This window comes from Mchenga conophoros, linkage group LG7 (assembly GCF_057382185.1).
Source record: "Mchenga conophoros isolate Kocher_MC1m ecotype Shallow Benthic linkage group LG7, M_conophoros_male_GT1.1, whole genome shotgun sequence".
NCBI classification, from domain to species: domain Eukaryota; kingdom Metazoa; phylum Chordata; class Actinopteri; order Cichliformes; family Cichlidae; genus Mchenga; species Mchenga conophoros.
In genome coordinates this window covers 49,337,965-49,361,487 of record NC_140532.1, presented here as the reverse complement: position 1 = coordinate 49,361,487, position 23,523 = coordinate 49,337,965, and the positions used below count along the sequence as shown (strand labels likewise).

The window sequence follows — 23,523 nt, the reverse complement described above, 5'->3', positions numbered from 1 at the left end:
TATATAAATGCAATCCATTATTATTATTATTATTATTAATAGCTTATGTACTCAGACAGGTAAAGATTAGAGCAGCACAGATACAGCTAGCCCCACGCCAGGGCTGATTCAGTGTTGACCTGTTAGAGTAACAGCAAATATTGTGCTACTTAATGTGGTGACCGGGATGCTAGTCAAACACGCACATGTGGAATGACATTACTATAGTGGTTTGACGTGTTGGAGACTGTGGGCTCAAAAATCGCACATCTTTCTCGTCTCATTGCCCTTCCCTTTTCTTTGTTTCAAAACAGATTTGAAAAAATCAGTTTATGAATGATTATTAATTAATTTCTCCTAATTTAATAGCACAAATTCCTAACACACCCAACAGTGAAATTCACCCATTTACTTGAACACTTTTTCAAGTGAAATAAGCTGAACCAGAAATCTCCCACCTTCGAGTCCCTTATCTCTTTTCTAAAAGCTGCTTTGCTCCCTTTGGATTCAGCACACATATTAAAGTGGGAACTGTGACAGTATTAGAGGACAGCTAGAGTTAAAAGAGAATTTATGTCCATTTGCTCCTCGGAGAAAATTGCAGAGTCGGATCCTTTCAATGCTTTGCGAGAGACGAGGACGTCCTCCAAACTGTTTGGTGACATTTGTGTAGTTTTACAACCACATGTGAACTCCCGAACTACCGAAAAAGGTCTTTTTACCCCCCCTCCTTCTCTATTTTTAGTAGCATCATTAACATCATGTATGAACTTATTCGAAAGACGTGGTCTTTAGCCCTCTGGGACTTTCATTAACTGAAAACCCCTCAAAGATAGAGTGATTGTGGGCGAGCTCTCCCTCCAGCTTAATGTGGGAGCTACTGTCATTCAGAGCTTTCTTTCCTCTTTGCTTCACTCTGGCAATGAAAAAAAAAAAAAGCTAAAGAAAATTGGCAAATCTCCAGTTAAACCAAATTTACCCATTAGCTGCTGTTTCACAGTGAAAGCCTCGAAGCTTTACCAAAATTCACTGCACTGCTTTTATGCAAATGCAGTCTTTGATGGTACTGGCTTTTGAAAAAGCTTTTTCACCTGTGATGGTAGTGTTAAATATATTCCGCTTGTGTAATCCTCTTAGTTTCCAAACTGATATGTTCCTGTAGGTTGAAAAGGTTAACAAGTTTAGTGTTCTAGTGTTAAAATAGGAGGTTGGATAAATGCATACAGTGTCAACAGGAAAACGGTTGACATCACTTTTTTTATTTGCATTTGCCAAAATTCTTCCACAATGATATAAAAGACTGAAAAAGTCACACAGAAAAAAGTTGAAGTGGTTTTAGAAGCTAATGAATGGGGGTACTAGTTTTTAAGGGTGCTGATCAGTAATTATTTTTTAAACTTTGGGCAGCTATTTCTTTGTCTCTCCTGTCTTCAAGCTAAGCTATCTAAAATTTAACGAACCAGATCTCACACAAAGGGCAAAAGAAAGCACGTTTAAAAAAAAATATAGATTATACTGTTAGCTTTAAATTTACATTCACACAAAACCTGTTTTAATCCATTTTAAAAGGGAAAACTTGCTTTCAGCTGTTTTGGAATTCATCAGCAAATATCTTCTCATCGTCTTTCACTCATCAATGGGACCACCTCCTCATGTCTTATTTTCAACACGCATTGATCACTGCAACCACACTGCAATGTGCTCTGATGAAGAATCGATAACTGGTCAGTTCATATTTATCGAGGACTGGGAGGTGACGAATTGTTGTTTTTCTCATTTTTATTGAGAATGATGGGAACAGAGTAGAGAGGACACAAGTGAATTTTCCTGGTGGGTTTCAGTCCCCACACGGGGAGAGGTGTGAGTGTTGTTTTGCAGAAATACAATAATAAATCTTTGTTTTGCCATTGTATATGTGACAAATTGCCACTACCCACACCCACACCTACATGTGCTCACTCTCTGCTTCTCCTCTGTTTGTGTCTTTCAGGTATTTATGAGCAGACATTTCTTATATAACTGCAGCCAACCAGTCCTGGATGTAAAGATAGCCTTTTGTCAGGTGTGTGTTCCTTACAGGTAAAAAAGGTACAGTATTCATTCACTTCCATTCCCTCTATTCTTACTCTGTATGGGTTTTTTCCCCCCCTGTGTATGCAAAATGAGCTCTTAAGCAGTTGTGTGCTCAAAAAATAATTTGAAATGTTTAATTAAGAAAAACAACACAATGTGTGCAAAATGGTTTGATTAAGAGGTTTGACGCAAATGTCCTTGAGGAGCCTTTATCAGAAGTTGACGTGTTTTCAGCCTTTTGTTGATAATTCATTATGTATATCAAAACAATTCAGCTAGCCTTGATTTTCTACTTTTGTTCAACACCTCCACTATTCCTCTTTAACTGAGGTCTATACCAAAAAGAATGCAGTATAATCTGCTCATTACTGAAGCTTAATTGTTGTCTCCACAGTGTAAATACAGAACTCAGCTGGGGTTGTGATTCCATAAGATAAAAAGTCTTTATTTTGACTATTTTTACATACGTTGTGTTGCTTGTTATAAGGAAAAAAACACAGACAATTCAGTTGGAGCTCAGATAGATTGGGATGTTTGCACTGCACACGAGATTCTAGCTGAATGTTCAATAGCTGCTAAAGATACCAGATATATAGGAATAATCTGATCATAAGTTTGGAGGACATCGACCTTCAGCGCCTTAAAGCAGATTTATCAATCTTCCATTGTGCACAAAGAAGATGGTTCAACCATAGCAGTGCATATGCAGTAACTTTGCTTGTTTTGTGAGCTGTGTTATAATTACCAAGTCTCTAATTACCTGATATGCTTTGTTGTGGCACCATTTGGTTGCCTGCTTTGCCCAAGTAATTACAGCCTGATTGCCGGGTGAAATGTAGTCAAGTAAGGACTAAAGCTAATGTCGTTAGAGGGGCTTTTACAGAGATTATATTTCTGCATTGAATTCGTTCAGCTGTAAACTCGGCTAAACCTTATGTCCTGTCTTGTTTATTCTACTTTACCATTTTTACCAAATATACCTTAATGTATGCTTTTTTTTGCCTTTACAGCAGTTAAATGCATGTTATGATGTGATGCTCTTCTCAGATATTAATGATGGTTATTATGGCTATATATCATATAACGTATAACAATGATTCGATATTGATTTTAAAATGAGTAGCCTGATAAAAACAAATGTGCAGCCTAGATGTGTTACATATGCATTTTATGTCATCCCTTTGCAGGGTTTTGGAAAACAAGTGGATGTGTCATATATTGCCAAGCATTACAACATGAGCAAAAGCAAAGTGGACAACCAGTTCTACAGTGTGGAAGTGGGAGACTCTACCTTCACAGTTTTAAAACGCTACCAGAATTTAAAGCCCATTGGTTCTGGAGCTCAGGGAATTGTCTGGTAAGTGCTCAATGGTACATTTCTCTAATGTCTTATTTTATATCATATCAAGTTGTTTGATGGGCTTTGGTGTAATCTTTAATGCTCAGTTAACTCATTGCTAGCTGATTTTCTAACGTTTGTTTTTAATGTTGGAGTGAATTTGTGAGGTTTTCTGAATAATTTTGCTAATTAATATATATTAAAGTCATATTTTTTATTCTTCTGAAAAGCCTGGAGAGATTTCTTCTTCTTTGTTCATTTGCACAAATGTTTGGTTTAAACTTAATCGAGGCAAGCAGGTGCAGTGATTTTAATTGTTTGAATTATCTGTGTCTGCTGATAAATGTTAATATCTTTAATGTTAGGGAAAAAAATAATCATTAAATGATGTTTTATGTTGACATTGGGAACATAGGCTGTATATAAAAGATGGAATTTAACTTTTTTGCTTGTAGAACTGATTTAATTCGTCATGGCATAGGTTCAGTAATGTGTTGAAAACAGACATTTTGGTCCATGGTGACCTGATAGCCACACAGTTGCTAGGGATTTTTCAGCGGCACATACATTATGGGAATCTTCCATTCCAATCCAATAGAGCATTCCAAAGGTGTTCTACTAGACTGAGTCACATTTGAAATGATCCTGCTGGAGGCAGCCATCAGAGGATGGGCTCACTGTGATCATAAAGGGATGGACATGGTCAGCAACAATAATCAGTAAGGCTGTGGTGGCTAAATGATGCTAAGTTAGTACCAAGTTGTCCAAAGTGTGCTAAAGGATTTTCCCACACCGCTACACCACCAACAGCCTGAGCTGTTGATATAAAGCAGGACTTGAATGCAACATTGTTTCATGTTGTATGCAGCGAATTCAGCTCAATGGCATCTGAATATTTCAGCAGAAATCCCAGACTAATTGGACCAGCCAACATTTTTCCAATCTTCTATACAATTTTAGTAAGGCTGTGTGAACTATAGTTTGCTCTTCTTAGTTGACAGGAGTGGCACCCAGTGTGGTCTTATGCTGTTGTAGCCCATCGGTTTTAAGTTTCAGCATGTGTTCAGAAATGCTCTTCTGCGTGCTTTGTTTTTAACAAGTGGTTATTTGGGGATGGTTGTGCAGGAAAATCCTAGTAGATCAGCAATTTCTAAAATACTCAGACCAGCCAAACAACTGCTGCCACGATACTTAAGTCACCTTCATTCTTATGTCCGGTGTGAACTTCAGCAGGTTGTCTTGACCATGTCCATCCATCCTTTTCCACTTATAAAATTCAAGGTCATGATGGTGTTGTTTCTAAAGGCAAGAAATATGTTACAACTTGGAGAGGTGAACAGCCATTTGCATTCACACCTACAGCCAATTTGGAATCATCAGATAATGTAACCCCACGCATGTCTTTGGAGTGTGCGAGGAAATCAGAGAGAACACATGCAGACTTTTTTGCTGTGACAATGCTAACCACTGTGCCACCATGCTAGCCCTGATCCTGTCAGCATGCTAAAATACACTGAGTTACTGATTGGTCAATTAGATGTTTGCATTGACAGGGAGTTAAGCAGGCATACCTACTAAAATCCGTGTAGCTTGAGAGGCTGAAAAATAAAGCCAAAGTGCCCTAAACCTAATTCAGGCAACCAGCAGGGGGGCTTCCTTATTAGCTGCCTGTAAGAAAGATGCACTGGTGCAGAAGTCTGTGGGAAAACAACCCTTCTTCTCAGTTGATCTGTTACCTCAATAAACACTTTCCTGATGAGTTTCCAATCTTAATTGCTTGTTTTAAGCCACATTTGGACTAGAATTGATAGCAAATACCTAAAAAAGCCAAAAAGACTGTTAAATTGTTGCTACTTTAAAAGAGTAGCAACAGTAATAATACCTTGTGATAATAGTATGAATTGTAGTTGTGGTGTTTCTGAATAGACTTTCCTGAAAAAATTACACTCATCAAATATCAGAATTTTGTTTCTCTTAATGTTTTCCACAGATGTGAAGGGTGTAGTCTTATATCCTTCCCGGTGTGCTCCAGTGAGCTGGTGACATATCGTTTATTTTGAATATGGATGTATGAGCCATAAGAGCCTTACAGGGTGGGCATTAAGTGGACCCTTAATCCAGATTGCAGAGGAAGCTTGTATTCATTACAAGTCAACTCACGCACGCCCTGTCAGAATGCAGAGGAATGTCTGCCAAGCCTCCACTTAAAGGAATGCATCTTACAGTCTTTGTGAAATGACCAGACAGAACTATAAGTTATATTTATGTTAATGTTGTGTCACTGAGGGTGATATTCTCATGCCACAAACTCTCCCAGAGATGACTTGAGCTGACATGTTTTACTACAGTGTATATTGTGTCATTTTGAAGATTCACTAGCTCTCAACTCTCCTGCCCTTCACTTGACCTCTCTCATTGTCCTTCCTTTGCTTCCCATGTCCTCAGTCCCACTCTCCTTCCGCTCCAAAGCAATTTCGTGCATTTGCAAAAGAGCTTGGGCAGGCTGTAACTGCTAATGCTGGGATTGTGCCCATTTTAAGGATATTGTAGAGATGGATGGCAGGGAGTGCAAATCTAATTGAACCTGCTCTGCTGTGTGCTGCTTGGCTGTGTCCACAGCTGTCATCTGGTGTCATATGGTGCTAGCATTAAAGCAACCAAACCACATAAAACCACAGAGAATGATATAAATATCCTTGACCATATCCTGATCATAGAGATGAAATTGGTTAAACTATAAGGCCTGGTTTAGATGTTCACAAATACATAAAAACATAATAAATGACTTTGGCATGTGTTTTTATAAAGATAAAACAGGTGACTTGCTGTGTCTTAACTTCAGCATAATCCCTGACTGGGTGACATAATCATATTTACATAAACATCTGTCTGATGGTTTGCACAGATGGTTAAATGCTTACACATTTTATAACATACATGGGCTTTCACTGCAAGCAAATAATATGCATACGAGCAGACAGAGATCCAGAAGCTTGTCTGGAAAAAATCAGCAGTGACTAAGTACACATTCTGCTTCTCTTATGCAATCAGTAGAGTCTTGTCCCAGTAAAGCCTGAGAACATGCTAATGAGGTAAAACTTGTTCTTGCTTGTCTTTGCCACAGTTAAGAGTCACTCTGCTAATGTGGTCGCCCACAAAAATCCCAATGTGTGCACATCTCTGACCTTATGAGTTGGTCAGAATGAGCTTTCCCAAGCATCTTAGGAGGGATGAAGGCTTTAAGTAGTTTAGCTGGTTATGACATCATCTTTCACTCAGCTACAAATGTGATGACTGACTCCAAATCCCTACTGGATCAATGCTTTTATGAAGGCTCCACTGTTTCCATGGCCACACATCATCTCTGGCCTGCAGTCTCCACACAGTCATGGCAAACCACAGCATATCCCACCCAGCCGTACACAGTCAGGTGCTTGGAAACTCAATTTTATAGCATCTTGTCAGAAAAGGCACATTTTGAAGTTGAGCCGAGACAGTGAGATGACATTTTTATGGCAGCTTTTTCTGTATTACCGTTCAGCGAAGGCCAACATAAACTGCCACAAACAGCTAAAATACCTGAGGCTTTCAGAAATTGGGATTGTGTTGAGCCAGCAAAGCACCCACTCTGCTGTAATGGTCATCAAACTGGTGGAAGGAAAGGGCATCTACATATAACACACATTCTGCTGTGTGGTTTAGTTTCATTGGTAACACTTTAATTAGATAGATAGATAGATAGATAGATAGATAGATAGATAGATAGATAGATAGATAGATAGATAGATAGATAGATAGATAGATAGATAGATAGATAGATAGATAGATAGATAGATAGATAGATAGATAGATAGATAGATAGATAGATAGATAGATAGATGAAACTAAATACTCTTACTTTCCCCACACTAATTAAGAGGGTAAGTTGCAACCACTTAGCAGTTTTAGCAGTTTATTGTTTTTGTTTGGTATTCAGGTGCGTATTAACACAACACTAAGAAAGAAAGACATCATCAATGATCTTTTCTCAAACTGAGAAAGAAAGGAATCGGGGTGTTGCACTGGGCCAATCAAAGTCCTGACTTCAACCTGACTGAAATGCTGCAGCGGGACTCTAACAGAGCTGTGAATAAATGAATGCCAGCAAACCTCACTGTAAAGGAGACTGGTCCAAATTTGCTCCATGATGATGTGAGAGACTGGTAAAAGTCACAGACAAAACACTTACTTGACTCTGTTGCTGTTAAAAGTAGTACAACAAGCTGCATGTTGCCTTAATTTATGTTAAATAAATAATTTCTTTTTACCATGACTGTGAATACAAAATGCAGAAATAAATACAATAATAATTATTAATAAAAAAATTAATTAATTGAATATAAGATTAGATAAAAAATTCAAATAATAGTAATAATAATAATACGATATGAGAGTAAACTCATTAAATTAAAAAATAATGTATACATTTATGTTTAATCACAGTGTGTCATGGATTTAATGGGCTACTTATTGATTTTAGTTTTATTAAGTATATAACTTACTATTACTGTAATACACAGTTTTCACACAGCTAGCAAGTTATAATTGAGCCCTATAATCTTCATGTATTAATAAGTTCTGATTTATATTATTTTTACAGAGAGCCTTTCATCTATTTTATCCTTTTGTGTCAGTGACTATTGACATTAAGCCATGGATTGTTGCAAGAGGAATACTGATCTCTGTGGTTTGTTTTCTGCAGTGCGGGCTATGACGCTGTCCTGGACAGAAATGTAGCCATCAAGAAGCTGAGCAGACCCTTCCAGAACCAGACCCATGCCAAGAGGGCATACCGGGAGTTGGTGCTTATGAAATGCGTCAATCACAAAAATGTAAGCGATTCAAACGAGAGGTAACAAAGGACCAAAGGAAAATGTATCCCGACTTGAATGAGATGCAGTTTAAAACTGCACCCCAGTCTGAGTCTATTTCTGGCTCCTGCTAAATCCCTTTGCTACAAAAGCAGACAAGTCGCAGCGACGTTATGACCGTGCTAAATTCCATGCCTCCAGAAATGTACTAAACTGGCAAGAGACTGAAACAGAGTGCTTCAAGGCATGGATGTAATCACCAGTGCCGCAGTTTGTGCTCTTCTGCCTCTTTTTTCCATCCTCCACATTTATCCCCACTTTGTTTCGTTTCGCCTCTCTGGTTTACTCTGTCTCTCACTCAGCGGTGTCCTTCAAGAGGGTCATTACTAACTTGTGCCCACAGTCCCTTGCTTTAATGTCTTTTCTTGTATTTTTACTGCTCGTTGTTGACCCTGTTCATGCTGTTCTCTTTTTCAGATTATCAGTTTATTAAATGTCTTCACACCACAGAAATCATTAGAGGAATTCCAGGATGTGTAAGTATACTCAGGAAAAAAATTAGCAAGAAAACGAAACATGTGTTCATTTAAAATGCCAGACAAAATACAGGGAGTCTATTTACACTACATTAGGTGCTTATTACTCCTTTGCACCTCATTCGTTTTTGACAACTATTCGAGTGGAATCAGTGAACGTACTGTAGGTGTAATGTGAGGCAGCCGGAGGTGTCCTGTTTCCATAATGAATGATAAATGAGAGTGAATTCACTTTTAGAACAATATCTGTGTAAATAGTACCAGAGTGAGAGTTATCGGCCCACGTGGAGGCTTTCAGTTTCTCAGCAGTAACTCGTGGGCCACACATCTCACACGTGTGTCAACCATTCATGCATAAATTAAACTTTTTTTGTTTTTGTTTTTTAGGTATCTAGTGATGGAACTAATGGATGCCAACTTGTGCCAGGTGATTCAGATGGAGCTTGACCATGAGAGAATGTCCTACCTGCTCTACCAGATGCTGTGTGGTATCAAACATCTGCACTCAGCCGGCATTATTCACAGGGTAGGAGAGCAAGCCTGCTCTGTCTTCTTCTTCCACTGCTGGATTTGGTTTGTGTCGTGTGCTTTTAAATCTTCAGCAATGTCAATATATTGCACACGTTTTGTGCCATCACCTCAATCGCTTTAGTGAGAAAACGCTACAGAGACCAGGGCTGAGAAGCGGGAACAAGTGCGCACTGGACTCTGCAGGTTTTGCGTGCCACATGCATGAAGGCAGACAGCATTTGCATTTGTAGAAAGCGCCTTCCCTATGTCAAGAATAATTTAGTCCCGACATTGCTGCAGTTCAGAATTACCTCCTGTAAAATAGCAAATTGTTGTTCTAACACCCCGAGTTGTGTGAGGATCAAACAAAGAAAATATGTGTTGATAGAATTTTAGAGTTGCTGGAAGGTTTGTTATCATCAGAGCGAGGCAGTCTAGTTCATCCTCGTTCTTTCATTTCCCTTATTTTCCACGTTTTTGTTCTATTCCCTTAAATGAAAAACTGAAGTATTATACTAAAGAGTCTCTTACATGAATCATTAACAAACAATAATTGTTAATAGACTTTCTGTGAATAACAGCAGGAAATAATCATTAATATACATTTTTTCTCATTTCCTATTGCTTTTGCCAGGATCTCAAACCAAGCAATATAGTGGTGAAATCAGACTGTACCCTGAAAATCCTGGATTTCGGTCTGGCTAGGACTGCAGGCACCAGTTTCATGATGACCCCGTATGTGGTGACCCGATACTACAGAGCCCCAGAGGTCATACTAGGAATGGGATACAAGGAGAATGGTGAGATTAAATAGAGTCATGGTATTTAATTTTTATTAGTATTAGTATTTGTTTTTAGATCCAAGTACAACTGTAACTGTACACTGCAAATTGTAAATAAAAACAGAATGTGATGATTTGCAAATCTCATTAATCCATATTTTATTCACAGTAGTACACAGAAAACATATCAAATGTTTACACTGTGAAAATGTGCTATCAAAAAAAATCAAAAACGCTCAAGCTAAACAAATGGCAGGAAAAGTGGTACAAAAAATGGTAATAAAGTGGTAATAAAAAATTTTCTAATATGATTATATCATCAATTACACTTTGTAGTTTATTGGCACTTTTTTGCACTTGGTTATGTTCTTGCTGTGGCAGTGAGCCAACATAAAACTGATGTGGGGGAAAAAAGCCTTTGAAATGTTTACATTTTAAGAAGCTAATTACGGTTCTATGTGTTTTTAAACCATCTACGATCTGAATAATCAAACTGCTCACATGTGCAGATGATCGTTTGATGATGATTCCAAATTAAAGTGTCATATCATTAACTTTAAAACCTTATCAACAATTCTGGTCAAGTGACTTAAAGTGCTGGAGTTATGAGTCACTGATTAAAAGCCCCCAGAACACGTGACTGAGTGCCAGCCTCAGTGACTCATTAGCCATATATCTCTGAAGAAGGGAAGCCTGAAAGCTCCAGGGCTTTGAATTTCCTGCCACTAGTTAGTCTATCTAAGGCGCTGCTTCACTGTACTTCACTCTGCTCTGTCTATCTCTGTATTCCATTCTGATTTGAATCCTGAAACATGCCTCTCACTAATTATTCCTCTCTCAATTAAAACCAGTTAGCATCTGATCACTAATGCCAGTCTATGAGCTGTCTGTGGACAACACTAACCTTTGCTTTCCCTCCTTGTGTTTTGCTCCCTCTGTGTCTCATCCTCACCTCTATGCGTGCAGTGGATATTTGGTCGGTGGGGTGCATTATGGGAGAAATGGTGCGCCACAAAATCCTTTTCCCTGGCCGGGACTGTATCCTTGTTAATAAAAACAGATCAATTCTTTGACTGTGGCTTTTTACATGTTGTAGTTTTGCTCATAAAAGTCAAGTGACACTCACACTGAAAATAGTTTTTTTTAGTTTAAAGTATAAGCAACCATGTTCAGTTTTGATTGATTGTGATGCTCTCTGAAAGCACCTGAGAGTATCTGGAAGTGCTATGCCAGCTAAGGAAAAAGAAGCTGCCGCCATGCAAGCAGGTAAAGATCTTAGAAATATAACTTTTAAATGGTGTTTTGGTCAAGCAGATACTGAGCCTGATGTTTGCTGTATGTTACTGAGGTGAACTAAACCACACTCACATCTGGCTGGCTTGTAACACAGATTTATAGCAACAACAACTTATCTTCTTTAACGCTTTTCACTTAACCTAGTAACATCATAAAATGCTCTTTTCAATGCTTTTTTTCAATGGGAAGAGGAAATTCTTTCTTACCTTATTTCTGAATATTTAAATGTGTGCTCTTAGAGTGCTACCTGGTGTTTTCTCTTGCAGTGATCGGGGTGTGCTGCATCCCTGAGAAGACTTCCTTTAGTAGGGAGGATTTGTAAAAATAGTCCCTGTGCTGGAGTTGAGGAGATATGGGATGAGCACATCTACATGTATGAGTCAGGAATGCTAATTAAATATTCAGTAATGAGTGAATAATATTGAGTATTCCCTTTGAGCATGTGAACTCAATTAGCAGTAGAAAGTTCAAAGGTTGAAAGTGTAGTCGATTAGCACATAGTAATTCCCCTGTAATTAAATGAAGTTATTTGAAATTACAATGTAATTATATTCACCCACAAATACTTAAAGACAGATACGCAATTAGGGGTGTCAAACAAATGCTAAAATGCTTAAGTAAAAATTAATTTTAAGTGCAGACATCAAACATTTTCCCATCTTACATCGTAAACACACTGTACTTTTCAGGCCAGAGGTCTTATTATGGATTGGATTAATGTTGCCTTTTGATATCTTTATTTAATATTTATAAAGTTGATGTGCATGATGGATGTTCTATTATTCAACTGTCCTTTTATTCTACCAATATATATGTGATAAGGACTGTTCCCACTCACCAACTTATGAGAAAACATAAATACCATCAAAACTTGTAGGTGTGTGACCTTATATTGATGGAGCCAAGTCGAACTTGATTCATTTTCTTTCACAGTCACTATTCAAAAATAACTTTCAATTTTAAATTTTAAAGTTAAGGCTACTCCAAAATACAAAAGCACAACATGCTTACAATGTAAGATTGGCACATTTTGTTTACTTTTCTACAAAATTATGTAGAAGTTAGTAGTTAGTGCTTGCAGTACAATTTGTGTTTCATGTCTAAAAAAATCCTCAGAATTCTGGCACTACGTAAAGTAACTCATGCTGTAATTAAAATTACTTACAGACTACTTGAATTCACTTACAGTATATTCTTTTCTATGTTTTGTGTAAAATCCTGACTTGTCATTCCTTATTTTAGTGTACCTACCTTTACGTATTTTTAAGTAAATATAATGACACTGTAATTTCAAAGAAATACAATGAAATGCCATTTATTTACAGGGGAATTAGTAAAGAGCCATATTATAATCTGTTACCTTAGCAAGTAATTAAGATGAAGAATAAAGTGCTATAGGTGGGATAACCTATATTTTACCAGTATCAAATCACACATGCCTTTTAAAGACTGAACCCAAAGAGCACCATAAATTCAGACACGCAGATTGGCTACAACCTACTGCTGTAAGGCTTGTGTCTCATCCCCAGTTGAAAACAGTTTCTAACAAATACACAATTTAATTTGGAATTAGAGGTAAAAGATTCCAACCCTTTGCCTGAATTCAGGGGGAACAAATGGCAGTGAAAGCGAAGCCATTTTCATACGTTTTGTCGTTGTCACAAGTCTGAAGCAAACCATCTCCTGTTGTGTTTTCACGTGTCGCACACAACAGAAGATTGCGTCAAAGTTGTTCTCACCAGTATAAATACTCAATTGATTTAGGCGGGGGTGCTGCCTGAATACAGAGTACTGGGTGCAGGAGACGCAATGCCCTATTGTTTGTTGTGAATCCATTAAACAGTTATCTGTGCTATTCCCCGTGAGGTAAAGACCATTTAATGTCTGACAGCACTTAGGCACTTGAAGGGATTTCTTTGCACTTTGCATGCAGATCCAGTGCCTACCTGTTCAAATATGAAACATGAAGCTCACAGGACTGTTTGCAGATTCGAGCAAATTCTGTTTGAGGGTCAATATTCAGATAATTAACACATTTATTAGGACCAGAAAACAAACAAAAAGTAGCACATATATCATACAGTGGTAGTACCACTAACTGTGCTCTCTTTTCATGTAGCTGCTAGCGTTTTTGACAGTGAACTGAGATTGATCACAGCCACACATGGCAATGGTAAAGGTAATACTCTGCTGTCTGCAGCCCTGAGCACTGGGTCCCTGAAAGATTAATGTTCTGGAAAGCTAGAGAAACCCAGCAATGAGTCAAGCAATATCTTTCTCCGCTGTCTCTGCTCCCAAAATGACCTAAAAATTCGTATCATTTCATCACTCCATACCTTTTGCTTTAGATCAATAAAGTAGAGTCATGCACACTTTTGTTAATCTTCTGCTTATAGATCAGTTCTGGACTGGTACCCTGTTGTCGCAAATCTTAATGTATTTCATTGATTTTTCAACTTCTACACGTCCCAGAGTGTCTGTCAAATGATACAGAGTAGGTAAGAGACTACCGGTAAAAGCCCAGTGGGCTACAGGGTTACTGGTTGTTCTGTGATGGATGAGTGGAGCAGTGTGTTTATTAATAAGTTATATTGGAGGTCTTGGAGGAACCAAAGGTGGATTTTACTGTGGTCAATAAGCTTGAAAATATATTCTCTCTAGAGAAGGTGAAATGATTTTAACATTTCCTTCTGTACAGAGGTCTTTTTTCTACTTAGTAATCATACAGCCACCATTACCTCCTTTGTTCTTCAAGTTTTAAAATGTGGCTGACTTTTGTTTTAAAGTACCTCTCTGCAGAAATGATTAAGCACTGATAGTTCGGATAGCATTGCTGACTGGTGTTGGCCTATTACAGATGCACTGTATGGACACAAGTATTGGGTCACGCTGCTTAATCTTTGAACTTGGGTGGAATTTTGTTTTTGTTTTGTTGCCAACTTTGTTGCCACAGGGGTATAAAACCAAGAAAGAATGGGTGGTTCTGAAGAGCTCACTGAATTTGAGTGTGGTACTGTAATAGGATGCCAGCGTTGCAATAAGTCAATTTGTTCCCTCCCAGATATTCCACAATCAGCTTCCACAATCTTCCACTCCCCCATGAAGTGGCAGACCATGGTTGCCAAGTGCTGAGGCACATAGTTTGGCACTCCAGACCTCCTTTGGCATTAACATCAGCACAAAAACTGTGTGTTTGGAGGTTGGGGAGGCATTGGTTTCCAAGGCCAAGCAGCTGCATGCAAGCACTTTATCACTAAGTGCAAATCCAAGTATCGGATGAAGTGAGTAAATCACTGGGTTCTGGAAGAAACTTGTTCTGTGGATGGGCGAATCATGGTTTTCTATCTGGCAATCTGAAGCATGAGTGCATTGCATTATGCCAACTGTAGAGTTTGATGGAGGAGGGATGAACTACAACAGAGTCTGTGAGCCAGGCCCTTTTGTCCAACAGCACTCTGTGACCTTCACAAAAGGTCTTCTGGATGAATGGGCAAAATTCCCACAGGCACACTTAAAAATCTTGTAAAAAGACTTCCCAGAAGAGTGGAACCTGTTACAGCTGCAAAGGAGGGACCAACTCCATGGCTTTAGAATGGGATGTCAGAAAATCTCCCGTGGGTGTAGTCAAATAGGTAGCCTAAAACCTTTGTGTATACAGCACATATTGGTATTTCATTAATGTATATGTTATGATATACTATAGCAAATTAGGCTCGAACAACCCAAAATAGCTTGTTGTCCAAACAGGGCTTAAGGTTGTAGTATAGCTCAAACTGTTCCAGGGTGTTTAAGCATTATGTGCTAACTCTTTTGTCACACCTAATAAACAGCATTTGTTTCTTTTCCTTTTCTATTTTCCTAAAAAATAAGTTAAATATATTACACAGCATTAGTGTGTTATTTGATTTTCTTCTGAAGTAATAATGGTACGTTTGCAGGTACTCTATTTCTGGTTGAAATTCTCAGTATTTCTAAATGGGGACTTTAAATTGGAGGCCAATGTGTTTGTGTCACTGGTCTGCTTATAATGTGCCTTAGAGTATCTTCACCCTGACAAAAAAACCCTCCCTGACCATTTTTAAAAAATGTAAACACTTTGCTATTTGAAAAAACGGAGAAGGAGAAATTTTCATTTAAAGAAACACGCAACACATTTGTGCCAAGTAAGGAGACACAGTTTAACAATTACCAGTGTGTTCTGTATTTAATTGTATTAAATGGATCAAATTACAAAGTGACTGGGTTGGCTCCTAGAGAATTGTTGTTGGGGTGTACACCCTCTCTGCAGCTTTACAGAGCTTCATAGTGTTTTTTTAAACACGGTTGAGCTGTCTAGCCCCAGTGCATTGCTTTAGCTGTTAGCCGGGGGCCTGTTTTCTACAAAAAAAGAACAAAAAACAGCTGTGATGACTCACTGTAAGCAACCTGCCCTAAGGACAGATGCAGTTAGCAGATAGCTGGTGAACATCTGGTCGCTAAAGAGTCACATATTCCTCTCAGCAAATGTTTGTGTTTGTGTGTTTATGTGGGTGCGTGTGACCTTAGTGGACATGTGGTCAGTCGGCTGCATCTTTGGAGAGTTGATAAGAGGGACAGTGCTGTTCCCTGGGACGGACCGTATCCTTCCTCCCTCTGTTAGAAATGTAAACCTGAAGGCAGCAGGAACCCTGCAGCGTTTTTTCGAGGGCAGTTGCGAATGACTCTGAGTCTATCGAGTGTCATGCGTTTTGGCACTGACATGCTGAGAAAAAACAAAAAAAATCACCTCGAGGTGTCAGAGCGAATCCAACTGCTTGCTGAAGAGCCGTGGATAAGAGTCTTAGTGGATTAAAAAACCCCGCTTTACTAGGCACTGGGTGGATCATGGCCAGTGTGCAATAGAGACAAAACGGAGATGGAAGCGTGAGACGTTCCAGCAAAATGAAGTAATAGGGATCTATAGTGGCCTCTGGCAGCTCTCTGCCCTAACTGGCACTCGGTGTGAGAACATTAGGAGGAGAAGGTTTGGAGTGTGTCGAAGGCTAAGAGAGGAAATATTTGTTGTAAGGAAGGAAGTGAAAGAGAAGCTGATACAACTGGACACACGGCTACATTTATACCGTACACGTGTCTTTTAATCCAATCAGTCATGTTTTCATCAAAAGGTTTATTATTATTTTTTTATTTTTAGAAACACTTAACAATGGCTGGAGACAAAGAAAAACAAAAAGAATAAAAGGATTTTTTTAAAATAGAAATCTTGTGTTTTTCACCATTTAGAAGTCAGCTGGGGTTTTTTCCCTAATCCTAATGAATACTTCTTTTGGTGGTTAAGTGGGAAACAGCTGATTTGAGATTAAAAATTATTAATTTATCTTGGTCACAGCACTTTGTAGCACTCCTTTTTGTGCTTTTAAATGGAAAATGAAGCCAGAATTGTATTGTAGTGTGATACCTGAGGGTACACTGAGCTTTGCAGGGTGACAGGATGCTCTGTATTCCATGTGTGTTTCCCTTAATCTTGGCCTTCCACACCAGATATTGATCAGTGGAACAAAGTGATCGAGCAGCTGGGCACGCCCTCGCCAGAATTCATGAAGAAACTTCAACCCACAGTGAGGAACTATGTCGAGAACCGGCCAAAGTACGCAGGCCTCACCTTCCCCAAACTCTTCCCCGACTGCCTTTTCCCTGCTGACTCTGAGCACAACAAACTCAAAGGTGAGAACCTGTAATTATACACAGGGAACCTGTGAACTTAGGCTATTGCACTTTAGCCATTTCATAAGCTTCCAGTATGAGTCTTTGAAGGTCTTTTATTGAACCTTAAGGTGTATGATGTGTGTCGATTAAACAGAGAGTCTTCTTTAGGACATCATAGCACTTATCACTCTGACAGGCAGTCATTCTGCATGTGTTTTTAATTTGTGTAATATACTAGGATATTAATAATTAGAGCTATTTGTATGTATTTTGCTTTATTTTGTATCTTTGTAGTATATTGTCTTATTTAATTTAGCTGTTTTGGAGCAACTGCGACTATATAATTTTCTCAGGGATTAATAAAGTATTTCTGAATCTAAATCTGACATTACAGGTGACTTTGCTTCTGACTTTCCATTTAGTTCATTAGGTTTATATCTTTGTTTATAACTTCCACAATTTATGACATTTAAATGTTATTTGCATGTTAACTCTGTAAATATGCTATTCTTATTCTCAGCATCTTAGCTGCTCTGTGAGTACATATCACCTAGCAGCTAAGATGGCTATACATTTTGTTCATTTCATGTATGCTGTAGTATGTCAAAAACTAAGTATAGCCTGCTTCTATAGAATATGAGAGGGTAAGTAGTAGCCAGGTGCTGCAAATTAAATGTACTTGATTAATTTGTCATCAGCAAGTGTGAGAACCCCTATAGAAACCGAAGATTTTAACAGTTTGTTGATCTTGCTGGGACTGGGCATCTCAGCAAATTAACCCCAATGTTAAACAGTGACCATGAACTGTGTACCAAAGTATTTTAGAATCACATGCAAGGCCATCTGTCTGACAGATAAAGCTTTGGGTGATGCAACAGACAACAATCCCAAGCACAGCAGCAAATCTACACTCTACGCCCCAAAAGTCTCAAATTCAATTCAATTAAGTTATTGCTGCTAAAGGTGGATGCACAAGCTACTGAATCGTCAGGTGTATTTAGTTTTTTAACAGGACTGTACTTTTACATTTTATCTTTGGTCATCCTCCGAGCATCAGTAAACTGCAGTATGTTAATCCTGTACCGTGTGAGCCGATTTCAATCGACTTCTTATGCAGAGTGTTAACTGAGATGTTGTTTCTTCTGTCTCAGCTGAGAATTGAAGGCATCAAAAACATTTCCAGTGAGCTATAAAAAAAATATGCTTTTAAAAAAACATTTTGCTCTCCCGCTCCCACATCAAAGCTCTCGAATGTTGAAATTCTAATGAATCGCTTTTGTATTCAAGCTGCTCCCCGCTGGAGTGACACTGTTAAAGGAATACACCGAAAGAGACAGACAGAGTGAGAGGGTGTGAGACCAAGATGAAGTGTTTTGTGTGTTTTGTTTTGTGACAGGTAGGAAGTGAGTCAGACATGAGAGAAACATCCTTTGGGTTTTATTTATTTTAAACCTTAGGGGGAAGACAAGTCACAGTACTGTAGGACAGAGGGAATGAAAGAGAGGTAGGTAAGGAATAAGGAAAGGTGAAAGGAGAGAGATAGAGGAGCTATTTTTTCACGTTTATCATCTTTTTGATGCTGTGGTGATGCTCAAAGGGTACGCCCAGCTCATCTGTCCGTACTTGCTTCAGCTTCTTCGTTCCTCTGCTCCTGGAGATTTATTTATAGTGAAGGTCAAGTGTGTAGGAGAGGAAGTGTCGTGTGGTTTTAGGGTTTCAATTTCAGATCAGTTCAAAATGGCCAGAGGGTAGAGAGTCTGTGTACTGGTAATGCTTATTGAAATTTTTGCTGATAGATGTCCAATTTACTGCAAACTGCAAACGAACAAGTTGACTGGCAACATCTGCAACAAACAGGCCTAATGCTTCATTAAAAAATACATATGGGACAAACTGAGGAGATATCTGGATGGTTGATTATTAAAGAATTATCTAGCAATAATTCAGATTTCAACTAGTCTGTAGATTAAATACTTAAAACCCAATAAGCCCTATGCACATTCAGAGTGAATTACAATAATCAAGATACAAGAAAAACTATAGCGTGCAATAAAAGTTTGAGATTATTGGCCGACTGTATAGCAGATGGTCTGATACTGCTGTTTTAGAGGACTAGTTTGACATATGTCCTCCTTAGAGAAGCTGTCAGGGCCAAACATGAGAACCTCAGTTTTGTCACTATTGAGCTGGAGGAAATTTGGTTAAGGAAAACAAAAGAAATAAACTGGAAAATAAACAAAAATAAGAAATAAACAGACCTTTCTATTCTCAGGTTGTGAGATTACTGTACTCATCCTCCAGAGGTCACCATTAATGCATCTTTGACTATTAAAGACTATTATTATTATTAGTAGTAGTAGTAGTAGTATTAATATTATTATTATTATTATTATTATTGTTATTACAATGCTAATTCATTGAATCTTGGATCTTTATTTAATTTTTTGACCATTGATTACCTCTAATAACCACACTGCATGCTTGTATATATTTTAGATGTTACACATATCACAAGCTCCTGTTAATTATTCTCTTTAATCCCTGACATTTCCCGGTCTCTCTCTCTCTCCTCCCTCTTCCATTACCTGTGCTGTTTGACATGTAATATTTTCTTGTTTCATCAAAACATCTAAATATCGGGGGGGGGGGGTTTCTTTTTAAAAAATGTTTTCAAACTACAGCAAGCCAGGCTAGAGACCTGCTGTCTAAGATGCTGATTATCGACCCTGCTAAGCGGATGTCAGTGGATGAGGCCTTACAGCACCCCTACATCAACGTGTGGTATGATCCGGCTGAGGTGGAGGCGGTGAGTAGGACTTCAGCAGAGCTGCGTATCGATTACCATCCCAAGCTAAATCCTCCTCACCCGCCCCTCCCATGTTTTAATTTGTACGCACTGATAGTGATTTATAGCATGACTAAACTGCATTGTTTTAACCGCTTGCTATTTTGACAACTTTTGTTCACATCTAATTTGCATTTTTTTTTCTCCCTCACTTATATTTTTAGTCTTTAGTGCAGAACCAAACGTTTTTGTAGATTTCTGTAAAATAACCCAAAGTCTTTGCTGGTAAATTTTCATGCTACACTGAAAGATTTATATAGTGGGTTGTTGGGTCTTGTAACATGAGAGGGGTGGTGTTGCTGGTTGATTTGGTGAAATCTGGCGTCTTCATCAGCGCCTCATTAGTATGAGGTGACAGTGAGATTGGGTAAAAAGCCATCTGCAACCCGAAAATTTTTTACAGCAGTACAAGTAATGAGAGCATGACCAGCTGATGAATGTCAGTGCTGCTGTTCTACTACGTGAAATATCCTGTTGCCTAACACACTCACTGTATAGTAGTTTTTCCTCCTTTATAGAAGATTTCATGACTATGGCCTTGTCTTGTCATCTGGTGTCTGATGGTTTTTAAAGATGACTTTGTTGCTTCTGTTGATGTATAACATGGCTGTGAATGGCATTTCAACACGTTTTCTGCTGTTTTCCCCCCCTTCTCTAATGTCACCTCATCCTGATGAAGGCCAGAGATAACATCCAAATATCCATGGTAAATAACAAACTCCCTACATCAAAGAATGCACTGCAATTGGACTTCTTCGACTAAAGAGTGTAAATGAAAGAAGATTTTTTGGACACATGTGGTTCAGTGCTTCTGCCATATTTGAAGATATTTAAAATCAAGAGAAAAGAGACTGTGTAATGCAAAGAGAGGAGCAGAAAATGCCAATCAAATGAAACATCCAGAATATGTGGATATTGCAGTAATCACAGACTGTATATAAAAGATGGAAGTAACTTCTGGGTCTGAGAAGTGAAGCCAGTGCAGAAATGACCCTACTGTTCTCTTGATCTATGATGTATATGTTTATTTAAAAGCGATAATGCATATAAATTACCACATTAAATTCATCATGTTAATATGCCAGATTTAGCCACATGGGCTAATTTTTATGTGTGGCTCGTGCCAGGTTGAATGAATCAACAAAACAATGATTGTGAGCATAATTAAACAGACACAAAAACATGTAAAATAAAACACCAATCTAATATATAATATAAAACTAATATTATTCTTAACTAAAAGTAGCACAGTGCTATTCAGTAAATACTGTACTGACTTTATGGTAACTGTCAGGAGTTTATTAAAGTCTTTTTAGTACATCAACATGTTATTTTTGTAAATGATGGTTGAAATTAAAGTAAAATAGATGATAAAGTGAGTGCTTTATTGTGCAATTACCTAGTGACTAACTCGTTGGTACTATAAGAGTACACAGTGTCCTGGTTTATTAGTCATTTTCACTCCATGCTTTTCATTTTGTAAATCAAAATGCAGCAGACTTCAAAACAGATATCCACCAACTAATGGGTCACATCAGGGTGGTTATGTCCATCTTTTGTATACAGACCGTGTGCTGTTTTCAGTGGAGCTCAAAGTAACTGTCACATATAAGCAGTCATTGTCAAACTGCACATGCTTCACTCTGCACATAGACCAAAACTCGTATGTCACAGGAAACCTAATCTATTCATTAAAAAAAAAAATCGTAATAGAATACAAGGTTTTAATATTTACTGTAAGAATTTGTTTTGAAGAGAGCTCCTTAGCTACTTCCACAGCTCCACAGCGTTAACATCTACAAACAGTTGGTTTGTCCTGCTGTGGCCGCTCAGTGCTGACCCATAACAGTCCCCTCAGGGTTACACCAGAGAGGTTCCTTGGTGGTCGTGTCACCCACACTGACAAAGATGGGCAGGATTACGATGTCGGAGTCTGGGGAATGAGTGAATGAGTAGTTAGATGGGCTGACTCGATGCCAGTCAGCGTATTCTTGACCTAGTAGACGAGATGACAAGTCCCGTGAGGGAGGGTGTGGGGGGAGAGCACTGCTGCCAGATGTTTTCTTATCTCACTATCCTGTCAGGTATTTAGTCCTGATTATAAAGAATGACCTATTTTGAGACATTTTTTGTTTATAAATGGCAGACAATGAACTTATAATGCATTTTATGGAAGTAATACACTACTGCTTAATTTTTATTTAAATTTAATTCATAATCAACATGTGCCGAACTTTTAGACCCGGCATGCTGTTTGTTTTTTTCCTTCCATTTGCACATTTGAAAGATGCATATTTATAACGTGATCTTGTAAAATCTTGAGCTGCTTTCTGTAGGTATTGCACTTGGGAGTAATGCTAGGCCGTTAGCTGAAATGTTACTAAACTGGAATTGTGTTCTCTCTCTCTCTCTCTCTCTTCTTTAGCCTCCACCTCAGATCTACGACAAGCAGCTGGATGAAAGAGAACACTCCATTGATGAATGGAAAGGTGAGTGCTGCTCATCCGGGCTAAAAATAAAAACTCAACAAAGCACACATATGGTAGAACGATAAAAAGCTGTATATTATATGTGCAGTAATGCACTCGATTGATGTAATTTTTTAGTGTTACCATGCATTCGAATGATCTTGTTTTTTAGTAGTTAATGGTAATATGAACACTGTCTGCATAGATGGGTGCAGATTGCACATATTTTTGTCACTTAGTGTGTTCTACTACCTTTTTTCGCACCCCTTGCAGAACTTATCTACAAAGAGGTGATGAACTTTGAGGAGAGAACGAAGAATGGCGTTGTGAAGGGACAACCTTCACCTTCAGGTACTCTCAGTGCATAAGCCTAACCGCTCTGTAAGTGAATTTAATATAACCTTACTGGAGTTATCCCTTGTAATTAGAAAAACCCATTGTGCTGTTGACCACATGTCTCTGTCCCTTACATCTCAAGTTAAATGTTGTTCAGTTCAGTGATGTCACTTTGTGCCTGATGATTTGTAAAGATTGCTATTCTGTGATTGCTAAAATTGCTTCGTAGTACAGGTTAATTCAAATGCCTTTATGATTGTATGTTTATATGTATTACATTGCTGTGTCTTAAGCTTTGGGTTTTGAGGGGTCTGTCTCAGGAAATGTCAGTCTTAGACTTGGCTATAAATGCCCTCAGAGGACAAAAACTGCTATTCTTATGATGTGCCACAGGATGGCAGTATAGAGTTACTTTGAGCATACTAACCAGCCCAGTCAGCATTTGCCGAGATCCATCTGAAAAAAAAGAAAGAAAGCTGCACTGCTTGTTTGAAACCACAACCACACTGCATGAAAACAGTAAGAAGACTGAAAACACAAGGAGAAGAAATTAAACGGAAACAGACGGCTCAGATCAGAGAACACCTTTCTGGGTGTCCTCTTTCAGTTTATTGTACAAAAGCGAGTGGGATTTTCCCTCTTAGAAAACTTATAAATCATCTCTCACCATAAGCCGGGCAACAAATATCCTTAGTGCCAAATATAGTTAAATAACATGGTGCTCGTTTTTGCTCTGTCTCTCTCGGCCCGTCTCTAGAAAATCCACGAGCTTCATCTTTCTTCTTCTTTCTATCTACTTGTAATTAAGCAGATGGGCCGCTGTATAG

At 38.4% G+C, this 23,523-nt stretch overlaps 1 protein-coding gene across 5 annotated transcripts in view; it reads left to right on the top strand.

Annotated features, from left to right (window-relative positions):
* Positions 1–23,523, top strand: part of mapk10 (mitogen-activated protein kinase 10) — a 37,680-nt gene that overhangs the window by 8,618 nt on the left and 5,539 nt on the right. For 2 of the 5 annotated variants that reach the window (XM_085279882.1, XM_085279878.1), the window contains exons 2-13: positions 1,970–2,041; positions 3,240–3,409; positions 8,133–8,262; positions 8,719–8,777; positions 9,165–9,303; positions 9,922–10,087; positions 11,036–11,107; positions 16,883–17,065; positions 19,729–19,853; positions 20,572–20,598; positions 22,318–22,381; positions 22,634–22,711. In XM_085279882.1, coding sequence (XP_085136008.1) covers positions 1,970–2,041; positions 3,240–3,409; positions 8,133–8,262; positions 8,719–8,777; positions 9,165–9,303; positions 9,922–10,087; positions 11,036–11,107; positions 16,883–17,065; positions 19,729–19,853; positions 20,572–20,598; positions 22,318–22,381; positions 22,634–22,711 — 1,285 coding nt within the window. Of the gene's footprint in view, positions 1–1,969; positions 2,042–3,239; positions 3,410–8,132; positions 8,263–8,718; positions 8,778–9,164; positions 9,304–9,921; positions 10,088–11,035; positions 11,108–16,882; positions 17,066–19,728; positions 19,854–20,571; positions 20,599–22,317; positions 22,382–22,633; positions 22,742–23,523 lie in introns of all 5 variants that reach the window. The other 3 variants (XM_085279883.1, XM_085279881.1, XM_085279879.1) reach the window with 2 other exon arrangements.